The sequence below is a fragment of the Seriola dumerili genome, unplaced genomic scaffold, assembly GCF_002260705.1.
Source record: "Seriola dumerili isolate Sdu_G_001 unplaced genomic scaffold, Sdu_1.0 BDQW01000050.1, whole genome shotgun sequence".
NCBI classification, from domain to species: Eukaryota; Metazoa; Chordata; class Actinopteri; order Carangiformes; family Carangidae; genus Seriola; species Seriola dumerili.
In genome coordinates this window covers 1,736,964-1,764,944 of record NW_019174305.1, presented here as the reverse complement: position 1 = coordinate 1,764,944, position 27,981 = coordinate 1,736,964, and the positions used below count along the sequence as shown (strand labels likewise).

The following is a 27,981-nucleotide window of genomic DNA, read 5'->3' as shown; positions in this document are numbered from 1 at the left end:
AGAAACAGGGACACATACCCAAACACACACACACACACACACACACAGACACACACACACACACACACACACAGTTCTTTGAAATCCTCCCCCACATTTGTGTTTTCACACTTAATGACAAAAACATGAACTCCATTTCCCGTGAAGCCAATGCAAAGACCTGAATCGGTTGACCTTTGCAAAGACTCTGGGAGAGGAAAAAAAGAGCTCTGGTAGACAACTAGCCTTAAGTAGCCAGACTTTTTCTCTGTTGCTTGATCTTGCCTGATGTGCTGATACTGCTGGCCTTTGATGCTGGTCAAGTGATAATTAGGGGAACTACAGAATTTCTGGGTCAGTGAAACTGGTAATGACTCAGTTAAACAGACAAACATGCACACTAACTCATGGATCCATCCATGAGTGAAAACATTAGAGTGCCACGATGAGACAAGAAAAGACAGAATTTCTTCTTATTCTCTTCTGCACACCATCAATGAATGTTTTTTTTTTTTCTGATCACCGGGGCAACAAACATGATTTCAAAGCTCCTATGCTCCAACTTTTCAACATGAAGCCATATCTATTGTCAAGCTAATTGCATTGTGTGATGGTGCTCACCTACTAATCCCCAGCCTGATGACTGACTGTCAAACAGTGAATGTGCCCGAGTCAGCAGGATGGCATCTTTGACTGTGGCGAGGAGCTAGAGCACTTAAGCCTGCAGCACCTCTCCATATTGTTCTATCTGCCCTACAACAAAACCAGGGCCTCCGCTGCAAAATACAGCCAAGAGCAGCACTGGGCTGCAGACAGACGGGGCAGGTCGGGGGGCTGCTGATGAACAAGTCGCTCAATCACGCACGCATTTCTTTGGTTGGCTTTGTCTGTGCTGAGATATAGTTCAAATAATGACCACCAACAAGGATGTCAGACCGTTTGATGCCATGACGACACTTTCCCCAGAGGTGAGTTAATGTCTGTCCAGACCCCGGAGTGCTGTATTGTTTGTGTTGGACATGTCGTTTCACTGTGCTAAACTGACCTGGTGAAACACTTGATGACTTTTCAAATGTCACAGGACTCTACCCGGTCTAGACAGGAACAAGAGGAGACACTGATCCTCACAGCCTGGAAAAGCATGGTGAGAATCCCAATAACTGTATCCCTTAAAGCTGTCAGTCAGTTTCCATTAAGTACAGTTTATGAATAACATCACCTGTACGTTGCATCGTACGGTGAAATGCTCTTTCTAAATCGTTAGGGAATAAACAGAATCAAACGCTGTAGAGGAGTGGTTGCATTGATGAAACAATATCTGATAGTTTCTGTGATAGTGTGCTGCCTTTGTCATAAATGTGTTTGCGTAGTCTGAATATATATGTAACGCTTTACTTTGAATTTTGTCTTTACTCTACTTTTGAACCCTTTACACACAGCTATGCATTAAATTTCCCACTTTGAGATAAGTGCGGATTTTTCCGGTGACTTTTTGTGCACACCCTTTTTTCTTCCCAATCTGATGTGATATGACCTGTTGTGTTCTGAGGGGAGAGGATGTGGACAGCCACATGTCTGCTCTGATAAACAACGTATCTACAAACTAGGAGATTCACCAGGGCTGTACACAGAGATTCACATCATCCCTCGCTGGTTTCCCACAACCAAGTTGCTTATGGGGGTTGAGCACTGGTCTTATATTAACTGTGTTGCCCATGTGCTCCTTTCAGTTGTATTTTATTGGGTGTTCAAAATGTTGTTTGTTTACTTACTTTAAGCGGATATTGGTCTAAGGTGTTAGACACAATTTAGTACCTTTTTTTAATCAGTGATACTAGGCTGTTAACAGGCCTGAATGTTAATATTAAAGTGTTTCCACTAACAGATGAAAGTTGTTTTGTGCCTCCTGCAGTCCTCTGCCCTGCAGCAGCACAGTCTGTGTGAGGACTCTGGAGCTCAGTCTTTCCTGGCCAAGCAGAGGCAGTCCACCCAGGCCAGGAGAGTGCTCTCCCCCCCGGCTGCAGCCCAGGTAGGAGGCCTCATCTGCAGAGAGAAATAGAGGAGTGCAGCCCACTCATCGGCAGGATGGAGACCGAGATTATGGAAGAAGGTGTGAATTTTCACTGACTAAGGTTCTCACTGTATGTGGTCTGTTTGGTTTGCTGCTGTCACCCCCGCCTGGCCGTTGTTGGTACTGAAGCGACATTAGGAACTTGCTGTAAAAACCAAATAGTGTCATAGATGACTGTTTTTATTTGTGTTATAACTGAATCTGTGCTTGTAAATAATCACCAGATGCTCTATTCCTCATTGTATCATATTTATAAATTTATTTTTTGCAGGTAAGATACAATTTCCTTTAGAAATAATGCAAAACAAATTACTATTCCTGAAACTAAGAATAGTGTCATTTCATTCAATATTTGTTTAAATTAGTTTTTTTAAACATACACAACATAATGCATTACAAATCATTCTATTTACAGGTTTTTCTTCAATAATCAGGGTGAATAAAATGAACAGAGAAACAGAGAGAACCCATTTTATCTTTTTAGCACCATTTTCTGTTCAAACTTCGGCTAAAGCTGAAATAGGAGCAAAGACTTTAGTAGCAACAGGGAATCTATATTCTACACTATCAAATGTGCAGATAACTGAAAAACCAGAACTTTAACCACACACATTTTCAGTTTCATCTCCTTTGTACCCAGGTAACTTTGACTTGCTTAGCTTTGCACAAAGGCTGAAAGCAGAAACAGCTAATTATGTTCTGTCAAAGGTGCCCTGCAACAACCTTAATGCTGTTATATTATGTTGTATTTTCTGTATTTAACATATGTATAAGTAAAACACCATTATTTTAATGAGCAGCTAGTTTTTTTACTTAGCTAACTGCCTCATGACACCAAAGTCCCGTCTAACAGTGAAGTCTGTGGCATTGTAGACTTTCACAACTAAACCCAGGTGAGTCTTGGATGCACTGGTGACTTGTTTCCTAGCTACCAAAATAAAACCTGTAAATAAGACAATTTTGGAGTCAGTGAAGGTTTGTTTTTCTCCTTTTTTAATAGAGGCAAGCTGCCTCTTGTCCCTGTTCTAACCTAGGCTAAACATGTGATGAAACTGATTTAGCCTAGCTTAGCACAAACATGTAGCCTAATGTCTGAATGCACAGATATTAAATAGATAATTGTGTTTACACACACACGTTAATGAATCCTCCCAAATTTTGCTTTAAGGTTCCTTCAATCTAATATCAGACTTAAGGTTTCTTCCTTCAAATATCAGACTTTCCTCCAAGGTCCCAGATGATGTGTTGAAGTTGAACACTGTCAGTGAGGTGAGAGGGGGTGGGGTGGGGGGTTACTTTGGAAATACAGCGAGCTATAGGTTTCTGTATCAACAATGTTATTTCCAAAAACTGGTCATCGTATGGCCCCAAAGGTGTTGTAGACTCAAAGTAAAAGTGGAAGCAAACTTCCATAGCTATGACTAATCACTCACTTGAAAGCGTGCACTTAATCAAGCATTACAGTTTCAAACAGTCAAAAACTCATGGGAACCTAAGATCCAGTGAGCTCTGACCCCATGCTCACGCTGCGGAAACGCTGGGGTTCATTGTAAGATGGCACAGTGAGGAAGGACATATTGTTTCCACCGAAGGAAGGTTTGGGTACAGTGGGCACGACTCTGTTGTGGTTGATAGCTGGCTGGGAGCTGCAGTGCTCCAGACTGGAGTGGGCAGCGGGGTGAAACAGGAAGGCAGAGGGGTGATCGGAGGCGATGGGAGTGACAGACGCTGGTCGAGTGGACGTCTCTTTGGAGGACTGGCTGGGAGGAGGGGGAAGCAGTGACACTGGAGCTTGGGTCTCCCAGCTTGTACTTTCTGCTTTCGCTCCCTCCTCCCTCATCTGCCACTCTGCATCACTCTTCCCCTCCTTCTTCTCACTGATAGCGGGGTGCCCCCCTCGCCTCTCCTGTTCTGCCCCAAACTGAATCTCCAGCAGAGGTGTTCTGGCGCTCTTCTCTTCCCTAAAACTGCACACAGTGCTCTGGGTTTCCTGCCCCAGCCCTGATGGTAGAGACCCCCCTTTGCCTATCTTACAACTTTCATCGTCGTCATCATCACTGGTGCATTGGTCAATGCTGGGAGAGTGGCGTAGCCTCTGGAGCTGGGCTGAGGTGCGGCGAAGAGCCCCTCCCATGAGGCCAGTGGGGGACGGCGCTGCGTTAAGGAGGCGGTTGAAAAGGGCCATGTTGGGGTGACGACTGCCTGACTCCTCCAAGTTCTCAGCAATGTCCTCCAGAGGCTGGAAGTGCATCTCCTCCTTAGGGATCCTGTCAAGAGATGTGATGGTGATTTATGAGCAGTTGCCTGAAAATACCAAACTTTCACCTCTCGTGTTTGGTGGGTTTTTTTTTCTTTTTTCTCTGATCTAACTTTTTCAGTTCTAACTACTTTGTGAAATAAGGCAGAACACTTTCATTTTCATCACCCAGATTTTCTCACACCAGTTGGGCAATTCAAACTGAAAGTGTCACATTCAACGAGTCACACGTACAATGAGAAGGTAAAACCCAAAAACTTACGCCATGTCAAAAGTGGACCCCTGGAAGGACGGTTTGCGGAGGACAAAGAGAGTGGCAGCGGTGTAGGGTGGCCGGGGGTTGGAGTCATTCCAGTAGCGGTCTCTCTCCATCATCGGCAGATCTCCATACATCTCATCCACTGCCATCATGGACACCTGTAGAGTGAAATGCACACACACACACACACACACACACACACACACACACACTGATGAAGTGTCCACAGTAGAAAATGGATGAGAATTCATTTAAAAGATAGATGAAAACACATGACGTCATGATCACTGGTTGCAACCTGTTTTTAGTTGCCTTACTGAGGCTCATTATAGCTGTCTGACTGCCACAAGATGTGGTCAAGTTAAAATAGGAGACCCTGGTGAAGCAGTATTTAATAACATGGCCCTATATGGGATCATACATTTTCCTCCTCAGAAACAGGGGGGTGACAAATTAAGAAAAAGAGAGAGCATCAAGAAACCTGAAAATTTCTGTCTATCAGCCAGTTAGTCTCAAAGTCATCGTCATCTTCTCCAAACGGGTTGATCAGCTGCTCTGCAACCTTCAGGACAGAAAAGAAAATTCAACAAGCCGATTATAGACATCATGTTAAAAAATTTACATCATGCTCAAGCGTCAAAAGCGAACAAATGGTGTGTGACCCTTTTCGTCTGACCTTGAGCCACCCTGCGTAAAAGAAGAACTGTAGCAGAGTGAAGATGGGCACGTAGAGGTCAAGGTCATGACCTGGATAACCTTGACTGGGGTCCAGGAACTGACGACCAATTAGACACACCAGGAAGAAACTGTACACGGCCAAAGTCACCACCTGTGGGACGGATGACGTTATATGAACACGTCACGCTTGTCTATCTTTTTAAATGACATTGATTTTAAGTGATATTTCATGCAGACAGCAAACTGCAGTCGGACTCTGCTGGATGCAAATAAGATTGTATTACTGTTTGAAAACCAGACCGATAATCTTGTATTGTATTTTAAATCGCTGACTGACAACACACCTGGCAGCATGAACCAAAGTGTCACGCAGGGGGTTAATAAAAAGTACTTTTGAAATGTGGCTCATCACTTTGTCAGGATAGTTTTTAACAGAGTAAATTTCAGTATGAAACAATAGTAACCAGTAAAAATAACGTTCCTCGCACTGCTCATCTAATATAAGTTTATAACATATATGAAATACCCATAATAATATTTGTATATGTACATTTATTAAAAAAAAAAAACTATATGTATATTTTCAATTTTATTAAAACAAGATACACCAAAAACTCTATATGCTTATACACGTTTTTCTTATTAATTCTTATTAATTTTAAACATGTCTATCTTCCCATTCTGGAAATGGTCTCTATAATATCAACGTATATTGACAGGCATATGTTTACAATATAAGCACATATACATAAATATACATATATGTATATGTCAATATATACAATTGTTCCAATTTCTAAAAGGTTTCATATATATTTTTTACATATATGTTTTTATTTTATATGTAGATATATTTCATATATGAACATTCAATATAGGCAAATGTACTTATATTACATTTGCATATAGGTAATAATCTTAATTAGGGCTGTACTCCATTTATGTCATTAGTAACAACATTAAAGTTGTCGTTTGCTCCGCTCATACGAGTCAACATGCCATGAAAAGGCCTGTGCTTGCTGAAAAAAGTCAAAGGTACAAGACTGTGTATGTAAAACGTTAGAAGAGAAGCACTGCAGTAAGAAACATCCAATACTCCTCTTCCACATCAGACAGAAAAGGTCTTACTAATAACAACTGCAATGGCCCAGTGTCCCAGTAGTCGGCCATGACAGTGCGACAGTGAGCAGCATGAACAACACCAGGATCCTGAAACTCAAGCAGCTAAATGGAACTCAGCCATAATTCATTTTATTATTTACACCTGAGGTTTTCCTACTAGAACATTTCTAAATGTCTTTATCTGAACTTTCAAATGTTGGAGCCTGCACTGACAGTCAGCTGCTTCAATCAATTATTGGCTGGACTCTGAATTTATACCATATACTATTGCCACTAAGGCCCTTGGGAACTGTAGTATTTAGAGCCATAGCAGCTAGCACACTGATGTGAAAAACAACAACATGATACTCCAGTATCTCCAGAGTTGAAATAATCCTAAACCAATGGCACATAATATAAACTTTTATTTTTCACCCAGTCAGGACGTGTAGGTGTTTCTGTGTTGAGCAACTTTAAATGGTGACAGTTATCACTATCACTGTGAATTCACATTAAAGGAAGCTAATGTACCATGTGGGCGAAATACAATTCCAATTCCATATAGTTTAATATTAATGTTAGATGGGGTCAGTGTATCAATACATGCATGTCCTTTTAGGAAATCAGCTTTGAGTATAAACACACACTCTCCATCGCCTGCAACAAACTTTCAATCTTTAGGACCAAAGTATAAAATTAACAAAATGCCAAGTAAAATATGAAAGCCTCAAGGGAAAGATAAAAACAAGCAGTCTGAGTGTCATCAAATGCAGTGTGTATAGCAAAGTCAGGCAACATGGCACCTACCTGAGTGTAGACCAGGGGGACACTGATCATGTCATAATGAAACAACATGCTGCACTTCCCTCTGAACCCATTCAGCTCCTGTCGACGCACAAAAAGAGACTTAGTGAGGTCACGTTCCAGCATTAGTCCTGACTCTTCTGTCTCCATGTCTGCGTGAATATACATCCAAAACTGAGTCTTTGTCAAAACACAGGAGCTGTAATTCCTGCTCATCGGTGTGTGTGTGTGTGTGTGTGTGTGTGTGTGTGTGTGTGTAATGGTGCACCTCCAGCAGCAATTTGAATGTGTGATCGTCTTTGATCCTGCCCTCGCAGCGGGCCACAGCAGCCAGGTTGGTGAACCACACGCAGGGGATCCAGTATTTGTTATAAGGGGAGTGGAGACCCTCGAACTTCTTTCGTTCCTCTCTCGTCATAAATCCTGCACAGACAGCAGACACAAAAAGCTCATGCCTCAGATGCATTTATTCCTCGTGTAAAATTTGGCTCAAGGACAGAGGAACAAGAGATCAGCTCTCTGTGTGATTTCGCCTGTGGTTGCTTGAACTTTTCTCTGGGTCACATTTTCTAACAAGTTATTATACTGTATAGTGAGTGAGAACAACCTCTGTGTTGTGGAAATGACATCATAGCTTTATCAGTTAGATAACAGCTTGTGAAAATTTTTTTTTTACAGTTTTGATCCCATCAAAAACTGCACTATGTTTACTCCACAGACCAGAGCACTGCTACACCAGTGTCTTGAGATCTTGTTAGAGGCGTGTGATAACTTCCTTTATCAGTTGTGAATTTCAGGATGTGCCTGTCCTTGTGATTTCTCCTGTGCTCTCTGGTGTAGAGAATGTACAGAAGAGGAAACAATACACGTTCAAGAAGTGCATGTGACTGATCAAATCACTCCGACTATAACACTTCCTGTCACTTCCTGAATACAGTGTGAACAATACAGTGGTCAACCAGGCGCATAAACCTCTGTAAATAATAATTACTGATTGTGTATTTGAAGAGTACGTTTATCACTTTATTTCAAGTTATGATCATTTCAATCTGCTGTGGATAATTGTTTAAGATCCTGCCTGACTCCCTGCTAAATCACAGTGGATGTCGTATAGGTACCTACTCACCAGCCTCCACCACATGGTCCATGGTGGGGAAGCGTTTGAAGACAGCCGTGCTGACAGAGCGGAGGATGAGCAGGGCCGACAGGCTGGCGTAGCGCATCATGGTGCGTCTCAGCAGGCGGCCTCGCTCGTCGCTCCCCTGGAGGCCGCCGGACAGGACGCACATGAGCCTGTCGGGGAGAGGGATGCTGGTGTACTGGCTCCACCACCTGTTCACCACCAGGGTCACGTAGAAACCTGGAATCAGCAGTGGAGAGGACACACAGGTGGAGATGTAGATCAGACCTGGAAGGAAGGGCTACAGATAGTTTTCTGGGTTCTCTGGTGAAGTCTAGAAACCATCAGGTCATCTTAAATGTGGCATCAGGAACCTCCAGCAATATAACAAAGTGTTTTTTCTTACATAAATTGTACTATGGAGCCCAACTTATTCATTAGAGAGCCAATATTGTCAGATAACCTTGACCTTAACCTTATAACATGCTGTATATATGTGAAAGTGTTTTAGCTGATGTACATGCATGAAGAAAAAAAGAAAAGAAGGAATTAAAAAATATATGAAAAAAAAGATGAAATGACTGAGCCTGTGAGAATGGCGTGTTGGTATCACATATTCATAGAAATAATGTCCAGTATATTTTGCTCTCAATAGTCAATAATAGTCAATATTCAAATCATTAAATTGGAATGTTACAGTACATATATTTATATCTCCTAGACAATAACAGTCATGTATATGTGCCTCTAAACTATAAACCTATCAAACAGGGGTCTTGAACTGAGGATCCTCTGATACGTTGTCATGTAAATTATTTTGTCATGTACCCTGATCTCCCTGAACTGGTACGTACTGCAGCTCAAACACTGTCCTCTCCTCTGTTATCTCAAAGTTGACAAGAACATCATTAAAGCTTACCCAGTACAAAGGACATAGGGATGAGACTGGCATAGTGGTTGCAATAAATTGCCAGTTTTTCAAAATACCTCTTCTGGTCATCATAGAGGAAAAATCTAAAATGGCAAAAATGATAGAAAATGATGTGTAAGTCAAAACACAGATATTTCTCAGTTGCCAGTGTTTCCCCGAAGCTGCTGCCTCACCTGTAAGTGATGCTGATGGCTGTGTACATGGCGAAGAAAGTCAGGAACTCTTTGTACAGCACCTTGTAGATGCTGCCTTTCCACATCAAAAGCAGCTTGGAGAAGCCACAGAATCGGGCGTTTGCAACTCTGGCCGTGTAGGTGACAGTCATTGGGGACAGCCAGATCACAGGTCCTCACGATAAAAGAGCTGCGTGACAGAAAGCATCACCTGTGTAGTTACACCTGCACTGGGACCGAACGTGCTCGTGTAACAGGTTCAGGCTGGTCAGAGGCCGTGAAGAGATGGTCAATCAGTCTGCTGTATAACAGTGATAACACTAAACAACTCTCTGCTCATCTTATTTGATACCCAGGTAAAGTATGTTCCAATGAGGCTGTGGCGGGAATCCAATTGAGCAGGATAAAAACTTACTGCTAATGTATTTTATCTTGGAAAAAAAAAAAGCTTCTCCTTACCTTTTGTAGCTGTTTTTCTGGATGAATGTGCCAGTTGCTCAGCGCATCCCTGTGCGTAATTGGCACCACTGAAGAAGTGAATTCATATTTTCACTTAGCAGTATAGTCTCCTCTGTGCCGCTCTCTGAGTTTGCCACTGGTGCTTTTTTTCAAAGAGCTCATAACCCTGATATCCCCTGGCGTCAGCTCGGTTAACTCGGGGCTGGGTCGGCGGCATGGCAGTAATCCTTGGAGCTTCCTCGGTGCGTCCAGTGGTCAGCGCGCCCCGGGGTAAATCCCCAAAATGAGGAGGAGGAGCTCGTTAGCGCGGCCCCCGACCGGGAAAGCGCGGTTCGGTGATGGACCGCAAGCGACAGGCCGCAGCGCCGGGGCACAAGGAGCGCACAGGACCGTACAGTACAGCAGGGAATTATGAAACAGGAGCAAGTGGACCATGGCAAACTTTCGTGTTAAGTGATATGAAAACAACAACCAATTTCCCCGGTTACAGGTCTGTAATTACTACTTGTTGCGGCTTAAATAACAAACAGATTACCTCACAATAAAAGCGTTTTATGTCACTGCGTCTCTCAGACTGACTTTTTCTTGTAACAAGATAAAAAATCCCAGTGGGGTGTGATAATCCCACTTGTTCCAAATGCAGTTCCCCACCAGGACAGATTTTTTTTCTGAGAGGAAATACTTTGATTTAACAGACTATAAATAATTTACGGGTGATATTTTAAGCAGAGATGACACTTTAGTGCCACAAAGGGTATTTTGAGCTTTTGCACCTTTTTCTAATAAGAATCTTATATTTTACAAAAAAAAATAAAATAATTGTTTGTTTCTCCTGCTCTGCTTTGCTCAAGGTTAAATGGGGCTCCATGTTCTGTCAGAGGTAATCTGCAGGCTGGGCAAGAAAATTAGCTTCAGTCCTCTCCAATTAACAGATGGATGAACCAGAGATCAAAAGAATGACCACAGCAGACTCTCATCTGAGGCAAGTTTGTTTTAATTAACACTTGCAACATAATTTAAAATTGATAGAAAACAGCTTCTTATTGACTCCAAAGCATTCAGTAACAGTGAGGAGGGACTATGCTCTTGCTTGGGGGATGTATTAATCTGTCTTCTATTTCTCTCTGTTGGGAAATGTAGGGAAACAAGCATCAAGCCAGCCAATCAGAGGCCAGTCTTCAATGACCAGGGCAAGGATGCTTTACTCACCATTCACTGGTTCAACATTTGATCAAGCAACATTCAATATAATTTTAATTAACAATGCACTAAATAAGGCTAATGACTAATGTCTTTCGATAGTGTTCCCATAGGCTTTAGTTCTCAGTAAACATGGTGGACACGTTTAACAGAGAGGAGCATTAGATGAGCTTCATGAGCACTGAGCGGGAACTTGTACCAGGAGTTCAGCACTGTCGATAACAAACTCTTTTCGCTTCCAGATGCTAAAACATTAAGAATCTCATCATGTTTTTCCTTATCCTCTAAAAACTGGTGCTGACTCCATCCATGAACAACCTCAAGCTACTGCAGAGGCCTATTATATGTATGACTGTCCAGTTCAAACAATAATGTAGCCATAGAGGATATAAAGCTCCTAATTTGACTCGATTCAAAATCTCATTGACATTGCGTAACTGCATTTACACCATAATCAAATGGAAAGGTGAAGTCTGAGGATTTGACAAATGGTAAAACACACACTTTTGACTGCTTCGGTTTTATTTATTGCAATAACAAGGATGGTCTTGGTCAAGAGTCAGGATAACTAAAGACCACAGGCCATATTCTTTGATAGTGTGTTTTTTTTTGTTTTTCACTGCCCTGCCGTCACACCCTGAATCTGTAAAAAAAAAAAAAAAAAAAATTTGGATGGAAATTCCCAATGTGTGAGCGATGGGTTTGTTTGAAATTTTAGTCAAAAAGACAAACTGGAGAATAGACACTGCCACCAAACCACACAGAATAAACAAGGCATTAACATCAACCATCTGAATTATGCACTACACAGCACCGTCACCGGAAACACTTGTTTTTTTACAACTGAGGCTGGAAACTGTGTAAGATGGAGGAGGAGGGGAGAAAAAGTTAAATGCTTTAAGTGGGAATAGTACAACTGCCACACAGAGGATAATGAAGACAAAGAGTGAGAGTAAGGCAGCACAAATCTGCACCGTCTTATCTCTAATATAGCAGAATATGTATATGTGTGTTTGTGGTTTCATCAGCTCCCCTTCATTAAAGGCGTGTCTTGCCGTAGAAGTGCTCTGCTTTGGATGACGGGCTGAGGACTGAGTGGATCATCTTGAGGCTGTTATTGTGGGGTTTGAGGCTGGCTGGGGAGGGGGGCTCAGAGGAGGTGAGTTCAGACTGTAGATAGAGGTGTGGTCTGTAGAGGGGGGCAGGTGGGGAAGTCCTGCAGGGAGGGAGATCACTTGTTTGGGGGTTTGTAGGGTTCCAGAAGTTGCTTTGAGAACGTGTTGACCTTGTCGGCACCTCGAACTTCATGGGGCAGCAGCGGCAACTTGACTATGTGGAAATCTTCATAAAGATCCTCCATCTGTAGCGAGAGGACAGGCCATGAATGAGGACAATAACGTGACATTTAACAGCAAATATTTTCAATATGATCAATGTTATTATTATTATTTTGGTTTCAATGACGCAGCTGTGTTGTAAAAATTGAAAAACACTCGTACCTGATCTAAATACTTGGACTGAATTTTATGGCGGGCTTCACACATTTTACACGGTCTCTCTGTGTCAGGGAAAACAAGTTGGTTGACGATGATGTTGTGTGTGTCAATGCGGCACTTGGCCAGCTCCTGGATCAGACGCTCTGTCTCATACAGGGAGAGGAACTCAGCGATACACACACAGATGAAGGTGGTCTGTTCCTGATGGATGTGAGAAACAACACATATACAGAGAGCTTTTAAAACTACTAATTTGTGCTGAGTTGTTCTAAATGCAAAAATAAAATGATTTTTTTTTTTATCTACAAAACATCTATGTGAGAGCTAGTTTCAGCATTGGAAGGCACAGTATGGACAAGTTGAAATGTAAATAACAACATAAAAGCAACTGCACTAACACTTGTTATCCTGAAGACACAGTAATGTGATTGTTTTATATACAGTGTTGTATTTGTGTGACTTACAGGGTCTTTGAACTGCTCACTGACGGAGCGGATGACTGGCAGGGTCTCTTCAAGCTTAGAAGCAAGCTGGTCTGCGTTCATGTCACCCAGGCCGAGCATGTTACACATCTGCAAACGATGAGAGAAGCAGAGAGAAGTTATACAATATACAGGGGGTTCAACCACGCACAAGATCTGATGTACAGGTTCCAAAAAAATTAATCAGAAAACTACCTTGCATTTAAAACATGAACTTTATGTTTTCTTTCCATTCAAAGCTCAGCAGCAGTTATGTGGATTAACTGGACACCCTGACTAACAGAAAAATTGGTAAATGACCTCACCTGGGAGATGAAAGGGCTGATCTGGTTCTTGATCTGCATGAGGCGGCCAAGTCCACGCTCCACAATGGTGGGGAAGTTAAGCAGCCGCAGCGTGTGGCCAGTGGGGGCAGTGTCGAAGACCACCACTGAGAAGTTCATTCCTTTCACTAACCTGAGGCACAGGGAGAAAATAGTGCTGTTAGTATAACTTTATACAGTAAAAGGTAAATGCAGTTGTGGATCAGTACTATTTGTAATAAAATGTGCTTTGGCTTTGTATTGATCAGACCTCATGACCTCTGCGTAGCTCATGGCCTCGTCGATGCCAGGGAAGGCACTCATGGCCTCCTGCATCATCTTTTTGCCCATGCTGAGCATGTTGTCCTCCTCAAAGAACTCATCCGGCAGCTCTGCCACACCCAGGCTTGGGTCAATCTCCTGTACTCTCACACACACACACACACACACACACACACACACACACACACACACACACACACACACACACATTACAAACTGCAAATATTTTCAGAGCCTCTGGTGTCTCTGTTACAAAAAATGGTTTGTGCTTCTGAGACCTAGCTGCGGAACTGACCACCCTCATGACACTGAAGAGATAGTGATCTCATGCACTTAGCTTAACTTTCCAAAAACAGCATAAAGAAACACTTTGTTTTCAGATGTTGCTGTAGTTCTACCCACTTGTCAGACTAATTTTAGGAGACTTTTGAAATACAGCAAAAAGTAAAATGTTAATACAAAGAGACATCTTGACGTGCCACATTGGAAAATAATCAAAGGTGTAAGTAATAAAGTTAATGATCAGTTCTGTTTAGCTACTTCAGTTTCAGGGTCCTGGTATTGTGCATGCTGGCTCACTGTCACACTATCATGGTTTACTGGGGCGCTTGAACACAACAGAGCCATTGTTGATGTCATTAGCAACACCTGTGGTCTGGCTTCTGCAATGAGGAGTCAAAATGTTTCCTGGAAGAATGTCCTATTTTGTTAAAAAAAGGAAATTGTTTTTGCCACAGTACTGATTTAAATCAGGCTATTTAACAAAATCAAATGTTTCAGTAACTTGTGGTTTGAGTGAGTAATAGATCAGTCTTTCTTAATGCTGTAGCTTTCTCTATTGCTACTGTTCTTTTACCTTCTGCACAAATTTCATTACTCTACCACCCCACGTGTACATACAATTTACACATCTTATTCTTTCTGTGATATATTCCTTTGTAAAATCCCTTTCTCAGGGTTTCCTGTTTGCAAGTTGACTCACCATTGCAAAGAGGTTGTCATAGCCCTTGACCTTCGTAGGCACCTTTGAGAACTTCTGGTCAAAAGCATCAGAAATGTTATGGGCAGGATCTGTGGAGATGATGAGGACGCTCTCCCTGACTGCAGCCAGCTGGACAGCCAAACTACAGCTTAACAGATGACACGAAGGAGAGACAGGTCAAACAGTGTTGCAAGTGTTTCACAAGAACACTTCATGTCATCAACACTCCCACAGACAGCTTGGCAGTAGGTTAAATATGTAGCACTGATAACAAGAAGTAAGACTGAATTCTCTGAAACTTTTTTGTTATGGTAATATTGTTATGCACCTTGACTGTTCTCTTTTCCTGGCCTTTGAAGCTGCAGTAACCTTAGCAAGTTAAGTCATACATTTTGATAATGGTTCTAGTGACATTTAAACAATGCCATCATATCCACCATGCCTTACATGACGCTTAAACCTTTATGTGTGGAAATCAGTCTGACAACACTTACTGTCATAGTTAATAATGAAGTGACGTTATCAACCAGGTAAAATACCATACTATATTTGACATTATGGGGGTTTACCTAGCACTAACTCCTTCGGTGCTTACTTAACACCGATCTGCATTTGACTATATATTCCTAATGATATTAAAAGCATCAATCAGTGTCTTCAACCTTGAAAGTTAACGTCATAGCAAGATAGCTAGGTAATGTATTATTTACCCCAGGGCAGTTGTCCATTTACCTAGCTTAGATACAAGATACCGCTAAATTACCCTACACAAGGTCGAATGTTCTCCCGGTAAATGTGGGAAGAAATGTGGGGATGAGCAGGCTGTCAATACCAGCCTGCACTGTGATTATCACACTGCCTAAGAGAGAGCCATGAATCCATGTGTCAGCTGGCTAACGTTAGCTAGTGACAGTGCTAGACGGCATTCAACTAGCCGGCAAATTGACACTTAGCTTAGCCTTATTGACTTAAAATGTAACGGCAATGCTAATTATATTTTAACGTTAGCGCGTCTGAAGATGGTGACCTAACGCTCATTAGATTCTCGTTATGGAAAAACAACACATATTATTCGTTTACTGACTGTGATCCACGGCAACTTCTAGTGACGGCTAATCTCAGACAGCTGTGTTAGCTAGCGGCGTTAGTCAAGACCAGCAGGCAAACGAGCCTTTCCCTTCAACTTACCTACATGTCGTTTTACCAACACCACCCTTTCCACCAACAAATATCCATTTCAAAGACTTCTGCTCGATAATATTCTTCAGGGTTGGTTCTAACGGCTCCACATCAGGCGCATCTTCAAATTCGTCTTCCAATGAAGCTGCCATCTTGTCTGTGTACACTGTAACGTACAGCTCAGGTGGGATGTGCCGACACTGCTGCCTTCACTGATCCTCGGAGTTTTGGCTAACTATACCTGACTATGTCACTGGGCTGATATTGAAATATAGGGCGAATTGGAACACAAGTAGTTTTGTGGTCGGTGTGAAAGGTGTGTCCTCACGATGCTAGCGTGTCAGCGTTTATGACAATCTACCTCCAAACAGGTACTTCTACCACTATTAGAGGTGGGGCCAGAGTGGGAAACACAGAGAACGTTTCAAAACCCAGATGGTAGTAGTAGGTCAAAGGAGTTAATTCACTCTTTTAGTGATCTTTACATTTACTTCAAATAAAACCATCAAAGGACATATAAACAAGTGTGTGATAATTTACAACTATTTCAGTGCTTTTGAGACCAAGCACTCATGTCAAGCAATAAAGATTAAGTAGACATCAAATAAATAAAAAAAATCATCATCTCAGCTCCAAGCTATACTTTATTAATGTCATATGATTTTTATTTCTGCAACACCTTAAACATCTTTACTTGGCTAGAGATGATTTCAGACAAAACAAAACACTTCTTGTCACATAAATAAATTTGAAATGGCACAACAGGTCAAACATTTCTCTTTGATCTTTTATTTGGGGTTAACATAATAATTTGTTTGCTGTAAAAACCTAAACTTGCACGTGAAACAAAATTGCAAAAATAGAAAAAAGAGTTGAAAACGCTGCAGTAAAAACACACTGAAAAAACCCATACATCAATTTCCCACGTGATATGAATGTAGCACAACCCACAAGAAACATGGGACTACTGCAGGGATGACAGATTAGCATTACTGATATCAAACGTTTATTTGACTGTTAGAGCCAAGCTTGTGACAGAAAGGTCTAAATATTTGAGAATAGAGACACAGAGTGAACAGGGATCCTACACAGTACATCATCACTGCATGTCCACCTAACTTTGCAGCTGCTTCCATAAAAAGAGGACTGTAGTTGGACTGTTAACTCCCTGCTTGCAATCAAGTATACATGAAATAGATATTAGGCGTATAGAAACCCAGCTGCAGATGAGGACTGAAAAACTGAGGTTCTGGTGATAAAAACATTCATTTACATGAACATGTACATGCTGTGACCACAGAATATGGCACTTGCCTCCATAAACACCTTTTCATTGCTTCACCTGTCCTCGCTTCAGTGCTGCCTTTATACCCTTCACCCTTAATCTTTCTGGATCCATTGCCTCCATCTCTGATTTCCTGGCAGTGCCAAGCCAGAATATTTATGTGTGTTGTCTGAGCTCTCACACACTCCATCCCGCTGGGAAAGGAGCAACGTTGCACTCTGTTTCCTCTTTCACAATCAGTCTGACGCAGCCAACGAGGCCAGAAAGCTGGGCCCAGATCCATCCATTGGTAGTATAATTCACATGTGGCAGAGCTCACCAGCCAGGATCGAACTGCACTGGCGACATCCGAGGGCAGAGAACCGAAATCCAGACCTGCAGCTTCCTTCTCCAGCGTCAGGTGATGGTTTGCTGCAGCCTCTCTGAGCTCTGAAGAAAAACTTAGCGTTGACTTCTCTTTGCTGGTGGGTAATTTGATAGGCAGTGTGTCTCCATGCAACAAAGATCGGGCATCACGGTGACCCCCAGAGGCCTCGGGTGGCTGCTCTACGGACATCCAGAATGGGTCAAAAGAGGATCCCAGGAGACGCAGAAGGTGAGAAGGCCGGCGATGTCTGGGTTTGGGCAGGTAGTGATAATCTTCAGTGTGTGTCAGCAGAGTGTATGGACGGATCGGCTGCGAGAACGACGGTAGGCTGGCTCTCAGCTGGAGAAATGTATCCTCCTCGTCTTGAACAACAGTCACTTTTGGAAGCTGATTCTCAGTTGAAATGTTGGAAGTAAAGGCTTCACATCCACACAGAAAGACGGACACAGAGATCCAGCAGAGACAGACACAGTTGGACAGTTTAAACATGGTCTTAGGTCTGGATGGTGAAACAGGAGTGAAAAATTGTTCCTCTAGTTTTCCTTTTCATCCCGTTCAGTTGTAGTTTCTCCTCTGGCTGCATCAGGGACACCGTGTACCCAACGCCAGACATCCTTGAGCTCTTAAACAATAACATACTGAAAGTAGTGCCTTATCACTCAAACAGCAGTCATATTATGGAGCATGGCCAGAGCACACCTGAGCCCCCACTTCTCTTTCAAGGCTCTGATGTTTCAGCTAACTCGCCCATGCAAAAATACAGGACAAAGCTGCATGTGTTGATTACCTACTTACTTAAATTATAACAGATTAATATGTGTGCTAATTTCATGTAAAGTCATCTAGTAATGAAAAAGGAGTTCTGCATATTTCACAACAAGCACAAAACAGGAAAAAAGTATCATTTGACCTCAATTTGGCGGAGCTGCGTCAGCGACCTCAGACACGAGATTTTGAGAAACAACAGCTCTCTTACACAAAGACTGCACTTAGATCAGTTAGAAAACAAGCCTCAGGGTAAACTCACTTCATGGCAGCTCCGATATGGACACAGCAGAAAAAAAAAAAAAAAAAGAGGACAGATGACATGTTTGCAACACGATGCCCCGTTTATTCTCATCTACACAAAATCAGCTGTCTCAGTCAAAGGCACACGATGGTGTAATATCAAATATATTCTCAAACATTATACTTCACTGTAAACAGTTGTTGTTTTTGTTTACATCAACATTATAATAATACATTTCATAAATACTTCCACATAAAGTTGTTTATACTTACACGTAAAGATACAAACAGCAGAATGAACTAAGAAATACTGCATTTATGCAATAAGTTGATTGGGCAGCAGTTCTGTAGTGTCAGGCTTTATTGTGTGTGTGTGTGTGTGTGTGTGTGTGTGTGTGTGTGTGTGTGTGTGTGTGTGTGTGTTCTTTCAGAGAAAACCTGACTTGGCACAGCATGCCTGACTGTAGGTACTGTACATTTCAAAGTGACGGTCTGCGTATTGAACCTTATCATCCACCCATTCCTCTTCTACGTCTCCACTCAGAGTGAAAAGAGCTGGTCATGTGACCTGTCCTGCTGCTGGGTAGACTTTGGCGGCGGTCTGGATGTGGAAGGCGGCCCGCTGCGAGTCCCCTGGCTGCTGTGGTCCGCCGCCTTTGCCCGATCTTCCAGAAACTTGTCGAATTCTGAGCGAGACGGTTACAGTTAAAGGTTTGTGTGTCTGCATCTGTCTGCATGTGCATGTGCGTGTGTGTGTGTGTGTGTGTGCTGCTCAAGTTACACAACATACCTTCACTGGACACTCCCTCACAAACTGAAGACTGCTCTTCCTGTATTTCCAAACACAAGAAAACACAAAGGCTCAAGATCATATCATACTTTTATCACATATTCTTCCTCCTAAAACACAGTTTTTATTTCAGTCTTACCGTATCAGAGGATAACCATTTGTCAATATCATTCTGCACAGGGTTTTTTGCTGGTGGCATCTGAGAGGTAAAGTAATCAAGAGACGGATAAGATGACACTGTGTTGTAGCGATTTATATAAACAGAACTATACAGGAAGTGTTCTGTTCAAATCCACGTGTGTTATTGTGGTACACTCACTCCTCCTGTGACCTGCAACCTCGTGTCCAGAGCTCCGGCGAGGCCCTCCACAGCTCCTGGGTCCTCATATCTGACACTGGACACACACACACATCAGGGATGTATTGTAATGATGTGATGATGTGTAATGATGTGATTAATTGCCATTTTTGTCTTTATTTGACAGCCACAGTGAAGGAAAACACAGGACATGTGGAGACGGATGGGGATAACATGCAACACGTCCACAGGTGGGACTCAAACCATGGAAGGTTGCAATTGTGATGCAGTTAAAAAATCTAAATTGTCAAAATTGAAAACAAATTTGAATAATAAAATTGCAAAGGCTTTGTCTTCCTTACATGATGTCACATATAGTAGATTGTACTACTAAGAACTCCATTCAAAAATGACAAATTCTTCCTTACATTTATAGATTAAGTTACAGATGTGTGTAAGGTAAATCAGTTACAGCTCGCCACAAGGCTTCACTTGTGCTCAGTGCTGCACACAAACACAACACATGTACTGACAACACGTACCATGATATGAAGTGTGTCTCTCTGTCACCAGTTAGCACCACTCACCTTTTCCTCTGCTCAGCCAGGGAGCTGCCTCTGGTCTGGGCAAACATGTCAAACTCCTCCTCTTCTTCTGCAAGGCAGAGGGTTAACTCATGAAGTCACAACTGACATGTTATATATGAGCCAGAGGGAATGTTACGACATTCCATCATTGATCAAACCCCCCCTCTACCCCTCTCTCCACATACAACCTTCACCTTGCAAACTGATCACATGGTGCAACGGTGCAGTTTTGGATTTCCTCCCTGAAACTTGCTTTTCATAAGATGTGATGCTAGCCATGGCGATGCTTGTTATGATGCATTGCATGCATTTTTAACAAGAGACCACCTTATCATGGGATCAACATGTTTAAGTACCGACCTATGAGTACTCAAAACCGCCTCAGTGGTACTTCCTGCAACACTAGGTGTCTCCACCACATTTTGCCATGATGGCTGTAGGACACAGAAAAGAAGGAGAACCTTTGTCCCCAATGCTGCTCAGCTCCTCAACTCCCAACCATCCCTGTCCCTCTGTTCACCCTGCTAGCCCCCCTTCCCCTCACATCAGACTTGGGTCATACACTGAACACCTCTGTTGCACACACACACACACACACTGATACAGTGACTTTCACATTGACTTTGCTGCTATTTATTCATCCACACCCATATACCTCATATGCTAAATATACACCTATACTGTGTATATACATTGTTTTTATTGCACCAAGATTATCTTCTCATAGGGCTAATTCTTTATCAAAATGTGCAGTTATTTATTTTCACCATAATGTTATTCTCATTATCATAATATTACAGGTTATTGTGTTTGCACCATTGTTTATTGTTTTTGCACTGATGTTGTTTTTTATTCTATGTGCTGTTTAAATTGCCCCCTTGAATGACACACACACACACACACACACACACACACACACAAACAAACACACAAACACACAAACACACAAACACACAAGGTGAAAGCAGAACCAGCCACATGCTGTTGCAGATGCTAAACATTCCCTGCCCATGTGATGTCCAGCTACAACATCTGTTTTCTACCAGAAATACAACTAATTATGAAAAGCCGGACTTCAGCTCTAAGAAATCATACATATAGATTTGGTGTTGCAAAAGAGTGCACGTATTAAACAAAGGGTATACAGGGTTTACTCACTGTGGTTGGCCGACTGCCTTTGATTGGCCCAGGTGCTGACTGCTGGCTGACTGGTTGTTGTGATGACAGCAGGTTGGCCGAGAGCGGAGGGCTCAGGGTTGAGGTCGATGAGGCTTGGACTGTTGGTAGAGGTCTGCTGAGAGGAGGACACAACTTAGCTGCTGCGTGAGTGCACTCCAACAGCTTCAATGACAAAGAACAACGAAGATCTTTCTCACCTGCTGAGTGTTTGTAATTTGTGACTTGTTAAGTCTGTCAAACCTAAAACACAAGCACAACACAATGAGCATGAAATTTGATAGGATCCGCACTGCAAATCTTAAAACAAACACTTTCTAACTGACAAAATTTAAAGCAGCAAAGCTAGACTGCAGCACACCGCTCGTAGCGAATGAAGGCGTTGTTGAGGTCATCGTTGATCACGAGCAGCTCTTCAACAAATCCTTCATCCAGCAGCTGAGGGATGAGCTCCACCACCCGAGTCTGCATGCTCTTACACACCGAGTACAGCTGCTGCTCGGGCAGAGAAGGAGAGAAAGAAAAGAAAATCGCCATTAATCTTTGATACCAAGAAAGGTATTTAATGATCAAATGTCATTTACTTTTTTTTTTTTGGTGCATCCAGTTTTCCTCATGCTGCTACATCTACTTTTACATCAGTCACTGGTTCCCTAAATTCTCCAGCCTTCTTTGACAACAACATGCGACGGACCCTGAGCTTGTACTGAGTGCAGGCAGCATGAGCAAAATAGAAACCAAGGGGAGAAAGAGTAAAAGTCTGTCGGTAAGTTGGTAAAAGTCAGAATAAAACATCCACAAACATCCCTTCAACACTATGATTGTGAGACACAGTAAATGCTATAGACAACTCTGACACACACACACACACACACACACACACACACACACACACACACACACACACACACACACACACACACACACACACACACCTGTAGCAGCTCTGTATCATCCGGCACGCTCTGTCCAGGTACGAGCTCATTCAGCATTTCAGACATCACTGTGAGGTTTCCCTTCACCAGCGCCAGCTCACTTCGCAGCTTCTGTTCCTGGAATCAAAAAAACACAAGAGCTGTTAGGTCCATTTGTATTAATTTGTACTACAGAGGTTACGGTGATACATGACTGTTACTTGAACGCATCATTGGCCAATATCAGATACCAGCCACAGCTGCAGAGAAACAGTCTATTACACCTGTACTTTGCCGGTAAAAGTCATGTCAGGTCAGGACAAGGGTCTATTTTACTTCAGTTTAACTCCTCACATTAAAGCTCCATAGATTAGGTGTATATCAATTAATTGATAAACAGATAATTAACAGGCAATAGTTTTAATGATTGATTAATAGTATTGAGTCTTTTATTTCCTACTACATTCTCTGCTTTCAGCTCCTCAGATCTGTATTTTTGTTGGTGTTCATAGTCTTTGTTGTGTTGTTCAGACAAAATAAGAAATTCAAACATGGACTTTGGGTTTTGATAAATTGTGGTTAACACTTTTCACCATTTTCTGATATTTATTAATCCAGAAAATAACAGGAGAAGATAATCAGTGGGTAGTCAGATCAAGTGGAAATCTTCCAGATAATGAAAGTAATCATTAGTTGCACCACTAGACCTGATTTAAGATGCAGTTAAACTGTCTGTGTTAGTGATATAAATGCTCTTTCAGAGGCTTTTTAAGAGTTTACAGATTTAAAGATGCTGAGTATTGTCACAACATATCACTGCCTAAAGGGGCTTATCTGTGTCTATAAAAACTATTAAAGCCCCCATGGACTTTTTTCATGTTTTATTGCTTTGCAACAATGAATAATAATGGATGTCATTTGGGTTTTTTTTACACTGAAAGTAAAGAGGTTCTTTAATGTGAACATGAAAAATAAATTGATCTTGAGTCAATTATCACTATGGAAAAGCTAATATAAAATCAGACATAGTTTTCTTCACCAGTTCTAATGTAGTTCTTGGCTGACAGGTGTTATTAGTCAGTGATACCTGTTCTGCAGAGAGTGACACTGGTCCCTCACTGGGCTGGACTGGAGGTGAAGGAGTGTGAGTGGAGGCCGCTGAGGGAGCTTGTGGTTGTGACTGATGTGTGGGAGGAGCGACAGCAGGCGTCTCAGGAGCTCCATTTTCTGGGATACTCTGTCAGATGAAGGCAGAGGGTTACAACATAGACAGATAGCTGTGCATCTGTTTTGATCCAACTTTTCAGTTGGTAGACAGTCTCACCCTGTTTGGAGTGTGGATTGGGGACAGAGCGTCCAGGTCTGTCATGGGGAATTCCAGACCTCGCCTTCTCAGGTCGTCGTATACGTACACCACACCTGCCAAGGAGGGAGAGCTACGAAATGCATCAGCCCACGACTGGAGACAGGAGAGAGAACATGTGATGAAATATAATGAGAATTACTGACTCTCATATCCCCATTAGATAACACAGTGAACAGTCCAAAACAAAGATTACATGTGAAAAGAACAAGGAGACAAGAGAAGCAACGTGGAGAGAGAACAGAAAGAAATGATCCTACAGCATTTACAACCCTGACTCTATCTAATGTTATAATTCCTGCAAGTCTATGATTACACACAACTGGCTTTGACCATGTAGCATAGTAATGCATGAAGCCATTGACAAAGAAAACTAAAGATAACATTCTTGCACATGTCTGTAGACATAATAGAGTTGAACTTAAGTAAACTTTAAAGGCTGTGGGATTTCAACACACCCCTGAATTTTCTCATGATACACGTGAATACAATGTCAAACATACAGAGTGCAAAATACAACTTCCAAAAAATAAAACTGTGTCCAGACTACTACTGAAACAAAGACAAAAAAGTGATATGCAACAATTTACTCATTGATTATCAAAGAAAATAACCAGCATATTAACTAGTAATGGAAATAATCATTAGCTGCAAATGTATTACAGACAATTTCTGCATTACTGTCCACTGTGGGAGCGTCCACACACCTGTATAAGGCTGAGCACCCTGTCATGGAGGGTAGTGGGTGGGTTATATTTGGGCAGAATGGAACGAACCAAAACCCCTTCAACAAACTCCTGCGAGGCCACCAGAACGTGGAAGCGATGGCCACAGTTCTTCACACAAGCCTCAAGAACCTGTGTGATCCAAAATATGAAAACTAAGCACAAATTAAATAAAAAAAAAAAAAACATAATTCAAGCTGCACCAAAATAAAGTTTTATCTTAACGTGGTCTCAATACAAATATTGGTTTACCTATGCACTGAAACCATCTCTCACAACCTGCAATCGTCATCCCATTAATGAATGAGTAAAACTTCAACTCACAGTGAGGGCCAACATGATCTCTCTGACGTTCCTGTTTCCCACGATCCTCTTCTTTATAGCTTTGACTGCATCTCTGGGCCTGGCAGGAGAGGGGACAAGCAACTTTGCATCAGACGACAAGTTAGCTTGTTTGTCCATGTTTTTGTTTTGCTCATCCCTCATGTGCTCTGTGTTAAATTGGCTAAATATAGACTCACTCGCAGCAAAATAAATAAATAATCATCTAGCTACTACTGTATACATCTAACTACTACTTGCAGTGTCATTCCTTATAGGATTACAAACCAAACAGCAAAGCAACTGTGAAATTGGCCGCAAACATAAGTAGGTCATTCAATGAAAACCATTTGTATAGCAATGCAAAAAGGAACAACCAAACCACAAAGGAAGAAAAAGTAGAATGCGATACAAAAATAAAACATGTAGACCTAAATACAGTACATTGTACTAATTTCTGCGATATGCACCAGATGGGACACTTGATGAAATCATGCTGTGTGCCTTGTATCGTCCTCTTACACCAGTAATCTTTAGTCTGACTTGCAATGAGAGGTCAAGAAAAAGGACAATTTCAGTCTCTACTGGCTGCTCTGCTCCATCGGAGAGACCAGAAATAACTGAGCAGTGCAAAAGATCATCCCTACCCCTCATCTGTCTCATTGATGATGTCACATATCTCTATGTTGAGCCCCCAATCCTCTGACTGCAAAGTGCCGCTGGTTGCTTGCTCTGTCAACAAGAGAAAGAAGCAAGAGAAGTTACAGTAATACTGATATGGGAGCAGACACATGTCACAATAACCAGAAAACCAACTTTCGATATCAAGATATCTGCGTGATAGTAGGAAGTCATACAAGTTATTTTTAGTTTGTATATCATGAAACAATTCAAGGAGAAATATGTCAATTTAGACAGAAATATGCGTCATGATTCACATAATTAAAACACCACACGAAAGGACAAAAATATTTAGGCAATAAGTAAGATATATTGCCAATGCTGCAATATATTCATACAGGGAAGAAGTTCACCACATGATAATTTCAGGGTCAGCCTTCATAAGCTTAAATATTTGTTACAAAATAAGTAACAGTCCAAGTTAAACCTGTTTTAACTTATTGTTTAAGCCACTTGGTGGCAGCGTAAAGCAGCTGTGAACACAACAGTATTGTCACCTTTTAAGTAGAAATGCTAAACAGTGGCTTATTTATACACCTGACACACAAATTAACATTCATTTTGAGTTGTGTTTCTAACCACAGGATGAATGTAACTCTGATAATAACTCTTCTTTTAGCTCTATTTTTGGTCTCCACCAAATTCCTGACTGAAACATCTGGTTATTTAGCTGCTAACACTCACGATGTTCACCACTTTGTCTGTCTGCCATTTTCCACTGGGCAGGTAGCGGACTGTCAGTTTTTACAATAGCATGATGCAATTACAGTTGTGGGCCACAAAATCAAACAGTGAGCTGAGAGATGTTAGTTGTTTGTTCCATTATCCATATAAAAATGATGATTAGTGCAGCTTTAATAAAAACTCTTTGTCTTAATCACTGTAATGCTATTATTCTGTAAAGTTCGGGGACTTGTTAGAGACACATTAAAAAAAGTAGTCAAAAATCAATGCAGCAAGATGATGCAAAAATGTTTCCCATAATGCAACACAATAGTGCCTTGCCCACAGTCCCTCAGTTTCCCCTTCAGCTTTTCTGTTAAAAGATATGAAGTCTCCCAGCCCGAGCCAAGATAGCCTTGATGACATCATCATGGTCATTTTCTCCAGACAGAGAAAGCTCCCTTTAGAGCCAAGAAAACTTTATTTATAAAGCTATTTTCAGAGGTTGCTGGACCTTTTTCCAACAAGTCCCAGCCCACTTTAAATCAGCCAGAAAAGCTCAGACATTATCAAATACTGAAATCTCTCATTTTAAGTAAGTGGTATCCTTCAAATAATAGAGTTTTCACCTCAAACATGTCTTTTCTTCTAAACTATTTAGCAACCAAAGCCAGCTTTCTTTGCACTCCACCCCTCACGGGCTCCTCATAAATCTCTAAATCTCCTTCATTCCTTTCCACCAACACCCCCCACACTTCTCCCAACCTTCACCACTGCCTTTCTCAATCCCATCCACTCCGTCCCCTCCCCTCCCCTCTCCTCTCCTCTCCTCTCCCTCCTTCCCTGGCTCCCTCCACTTCATGTGACTGTCAGCTGCTTCTGTTCTCTTTTGCCCCCAGAAGTAGCTGAAGCCTCTCTGACATTTATGCGTGAAAAAGTGAGTGGTTGAGATAAGAGGAAGGAAGGCTTGAGATGGGTGTGTTACATTTTGCTCACTACTCATGTCAGCCCTGATTACACATCTTTCCTGACATAAGCAGCTGGCCTCAAACCTCTTGTGGATGTCTAGGCTTTATGGTTTTTCAGTGGTCAAACAAAAGGAAGCACCTCGCCTCTATTATGAGGAAATTCTTCTGCTTTAAAACGTGCGTGACCTGATCTGTTCGTGTTGAAGGGGACCAGTAACATTTAATTATAAAGTGGGAAACTGTGGCTTGACAAAACACATCAGCTATTGAGGAAGTGAGAGGAAACATCAAGTGGCTCCCTAATTGGCTAAATGAGTTGTCAGTTCAGTCAGAGCGGCCAATCACATGAAAGACTGTGGGAACTGAGTCCCGCCTCTGCCGCGTCACTAGCACTAAAAAATTCTTCTCATGTTTCTGTTAAATTTGGAGCTTATTATTAAACATTTTAGAGTATGAATGACGAGATTAAAAGCATTATTGTGTGCCTTTACTCCCCTGGCAGTGTGGTCGTAAAATTGTGAAACCTGTTATTGATAATGTAAGTTAAACTACTGATGTCAAATTAATCCAACGGAACTCAACTCCTCACACATACAGCTAGTTTCAAAAGCAACTGCGACTTACCGATTCTCTGACCGACAGGCGTTGAAAAGGGGTTTCCAATGAGGAACTCCATTTTCTCCCCGAGAGAAAACATTCTCGAAATTTTCAGCCGTCCACTCTGTGTTAAAGTGATTTAGCAAATTATTGTGCTGTTTCCTTTTGGTTTCAGTGTCTACCGCTGCTTCAGAGGCGCACTGGCTCTCTGAGGGGTCACGTGAAAACACACTCACAGAGCCAGGAAACAGACATCAACACACAGGCAGACAACCGCTGGTTTAATCACGTCGAAATACCTTTTGAAAAGTTGCTTACAAGCAAATAGAGAAATTTTATTTTCAGTTGCAATCCTAACATCAATTCAACATTAAACCCTCAGGTGTCCTCAGGAATAACATTTTAATAAAATAAAAAAAAATATCATATATCAAAATATTAAAGTCTTCAAAAGTTAGCTAAAATGCTAAATACTCATCAAAA

At 41.8% G+C, this 27,981-nt stretch overlaps 4 protein-coding genes across 5 annotated transcripts; all 4 read right to left on the bottom strand.

Moving 5' to 3' along the window:
* Nucleotides 1–3,542: 3,542 nt before the first annotated feature.
* LOC111217892 (bestrophin-2-like) lies at nucleotides 3,543–9,525 on the bottom strand. Its single transcript, XM_022739913.1, has 9 exons — nucleotides 9,374–9,525; nucleotides 9,189–9,283; nucleotides 8,276–8,509; nucleotides 7,418–7,572; nucleotides 7,153–7,230; nucleotides 5,243–5,395; nucleotides 5,048–5,128; nucleotides 4,570–4,724; nucleotides 3,543–4,317 (listed from the first exon to the last, which is right to left on the bottom strand). Exons 1-9 carry the CDS (start codon nucleotides 9,523–9,525, stop codon nucleotides 3,543–3,545), a joined length of 1,878 nt encoding a protein of 625 aa, XP_022595634.1.
* A 2,011-nt stretch (nucleotides 9,526–11,536) lies between these two features.
* On the bottom strand, nucleotides 11,537–15,966 carry asna1 (arsA arsenite transporter, ATP-binding, homolog 1 (bacterial)). Its single transcript, XM_022739956.1, has 7 exons — nucleotides 15,765–15,966; nucleotides 14,577–14,724; nucleotides 13,584–13,732; nucleotides 13,316–13,466; nucleotides 12,993–13,100; nucleotides 12,532–12,729; nucleotides 11,537–12,392 (listed from the first exon to the last, which is right to left on the bottom strand). Exons 1-7 carry the CDS (start codon nucleotides 15,905–15,907, stop codon nucleotides 12,264–12,266), a joined length of 1,026 nt encoding a protein of 341 aa, XP_022595677.1. The 5' UTR covers nucleotides 15,908–15,966; the 3' UTR covers nucleotides 11,537–12,263.
* A 569-nt stretch (nucleotides 15,967–16,535) lies between these two features.
* On the bottom strand, nucleotides 16,536–18,040 carry LOC111217952 (noggin-1-like). Its single transcript, XM_022740010.1, has one exon. The coding sequence runs from the start codon at nucleotides 17,894–17,896 to the stop codon at nucleotides 17,021–17,023; it is 876 nt and encodes a 291-aa protein (XP_022595731.1). The 5' UTR covers nucleotides 17,897–18,040; the 3' UTR covers nucleotides 16,536–17,020.
* Nucleotides 18,041–18,497: 457 nt separating this feature from the next.
* Nucleotides 18,498–27,693, bottom strand: LOC111217951 (target of Myb protein 1-like). Of its 2 annotated transcripts, none has more exons than XM_022740008.1 (15): nucleotides 27,526–27,693; nucleotides 25,237–25,321; nucleotides 24,593–24,671; nucleotides 24,251–24,400; nucleotides 23,505–23,639; nucleotides 23,268–23,417; nucleotides 22,202–22,318; nucleotides 21,628–21,761; nucleotides 21,467–21,509; nucleotides 21,249–21,384; nucleotides 20,091–20,157; nucleotides 19,525–19,600; nucleotides 19,345–19,404; nucleotides 19,206–19,245; nucleotides 18,498–19,101 (listed from the first exon to the last, which is right to left on the bottom strand). In XM_022740008.1, the coding sequence occupies exons 1-15, from the start codon at nucleotides 27,596–27,598 to the stop codon at nucleotides 18,956–18,958; spliced, it is 1,491 nt and encodes a 496-aa protein (XP_022595729.1). In that variant the 5' UTR covers nucleotides 27,599–27,693; the 3' UTR covers nucleotides 18,498–18,955. The 2 variants fall into 2 exon arrangements, with proteins under 2 accessions (XP_022595729.1, XP_022595730.1); XM_022740009.1 differs by having other exon boundaries at nucleotides 21,249–21,381.
* Between the last annotated feature and the right edge of the window lie 288 nt (nucleotides 27,694–27,981).

Bases quoted from the DNA above. Each gene is read 5' to 3' on its own strand.
- LOC111217892 (XM_022739913.1), bottom strand. From the start codon at position 9,525: ATGACTGTCACCTACACGGCCAGAGTTGCAAACGCCCGATTCTGTGGC. The intron at 7,573-8,275 runs GTGAGTAGGTAC...CTGTCTGTGCAG, and splicing joins GGACCATGTGGTGGAGGCTG to GATTTATGACGAGAGAGGAA. The intron at 4,318-4,569 runs GTAAGTTTTTGG...ATCTCTTGACAG, and splicing joins GGGTCCACTTTTGACATGGC to GATCCCTAAGGAGGAGATGC.
- asna1 (XM_022739956.1), bottom strand. From the start codon at position 15,907: ATGGCAGCTTCATTGGAAGACGAATTTGAAGATGCGCCTGATGTGGAG. The intron at 14,725-15,764 runs GTAAGTTGAAGG...TCATCTGTTAAG, and splicing joins GTTGGTAAAACGACATGTAG to CTGTAGTTTGGCTGTCCAGC. The intron at 13,733-14,576 runs GTGAGTCAACTT...GTGAGAGTACAG, and splicing joins ATGACAACCTCTTTGCAATG to GAGATTGACCCAAGCCTGGG.
- LOC111217952 (XM_022740010.1), bottom strand. From the start codon at position 17,896: ATGTTTAAACTGTCCAACTGTGTCTGTCTCTGCTGGATCTCTGTGTCC.
- LOC111217951 (XM_022740008.1), bottom strand. From the start codon at position 27,598: ATGTTTTCTCTCGGGGAGAAAATGGAGTTCCTCATTGGAAACCCCTTT. The intron at 23,418-23,504 runs GTGAGACTGTCT...TTCATCTGACAG, and splicing joins CAATCCACACTCCAAACAGG to AGTATCCCAGAAAATGGAGC. The intron at 21,385-21,466 runs GTGAGAAAGATC...TCCTCCTCTCAG, and splicing joins AAATTACAAACACTCAGCAG to CAGACCTCTACCAACAGTCC.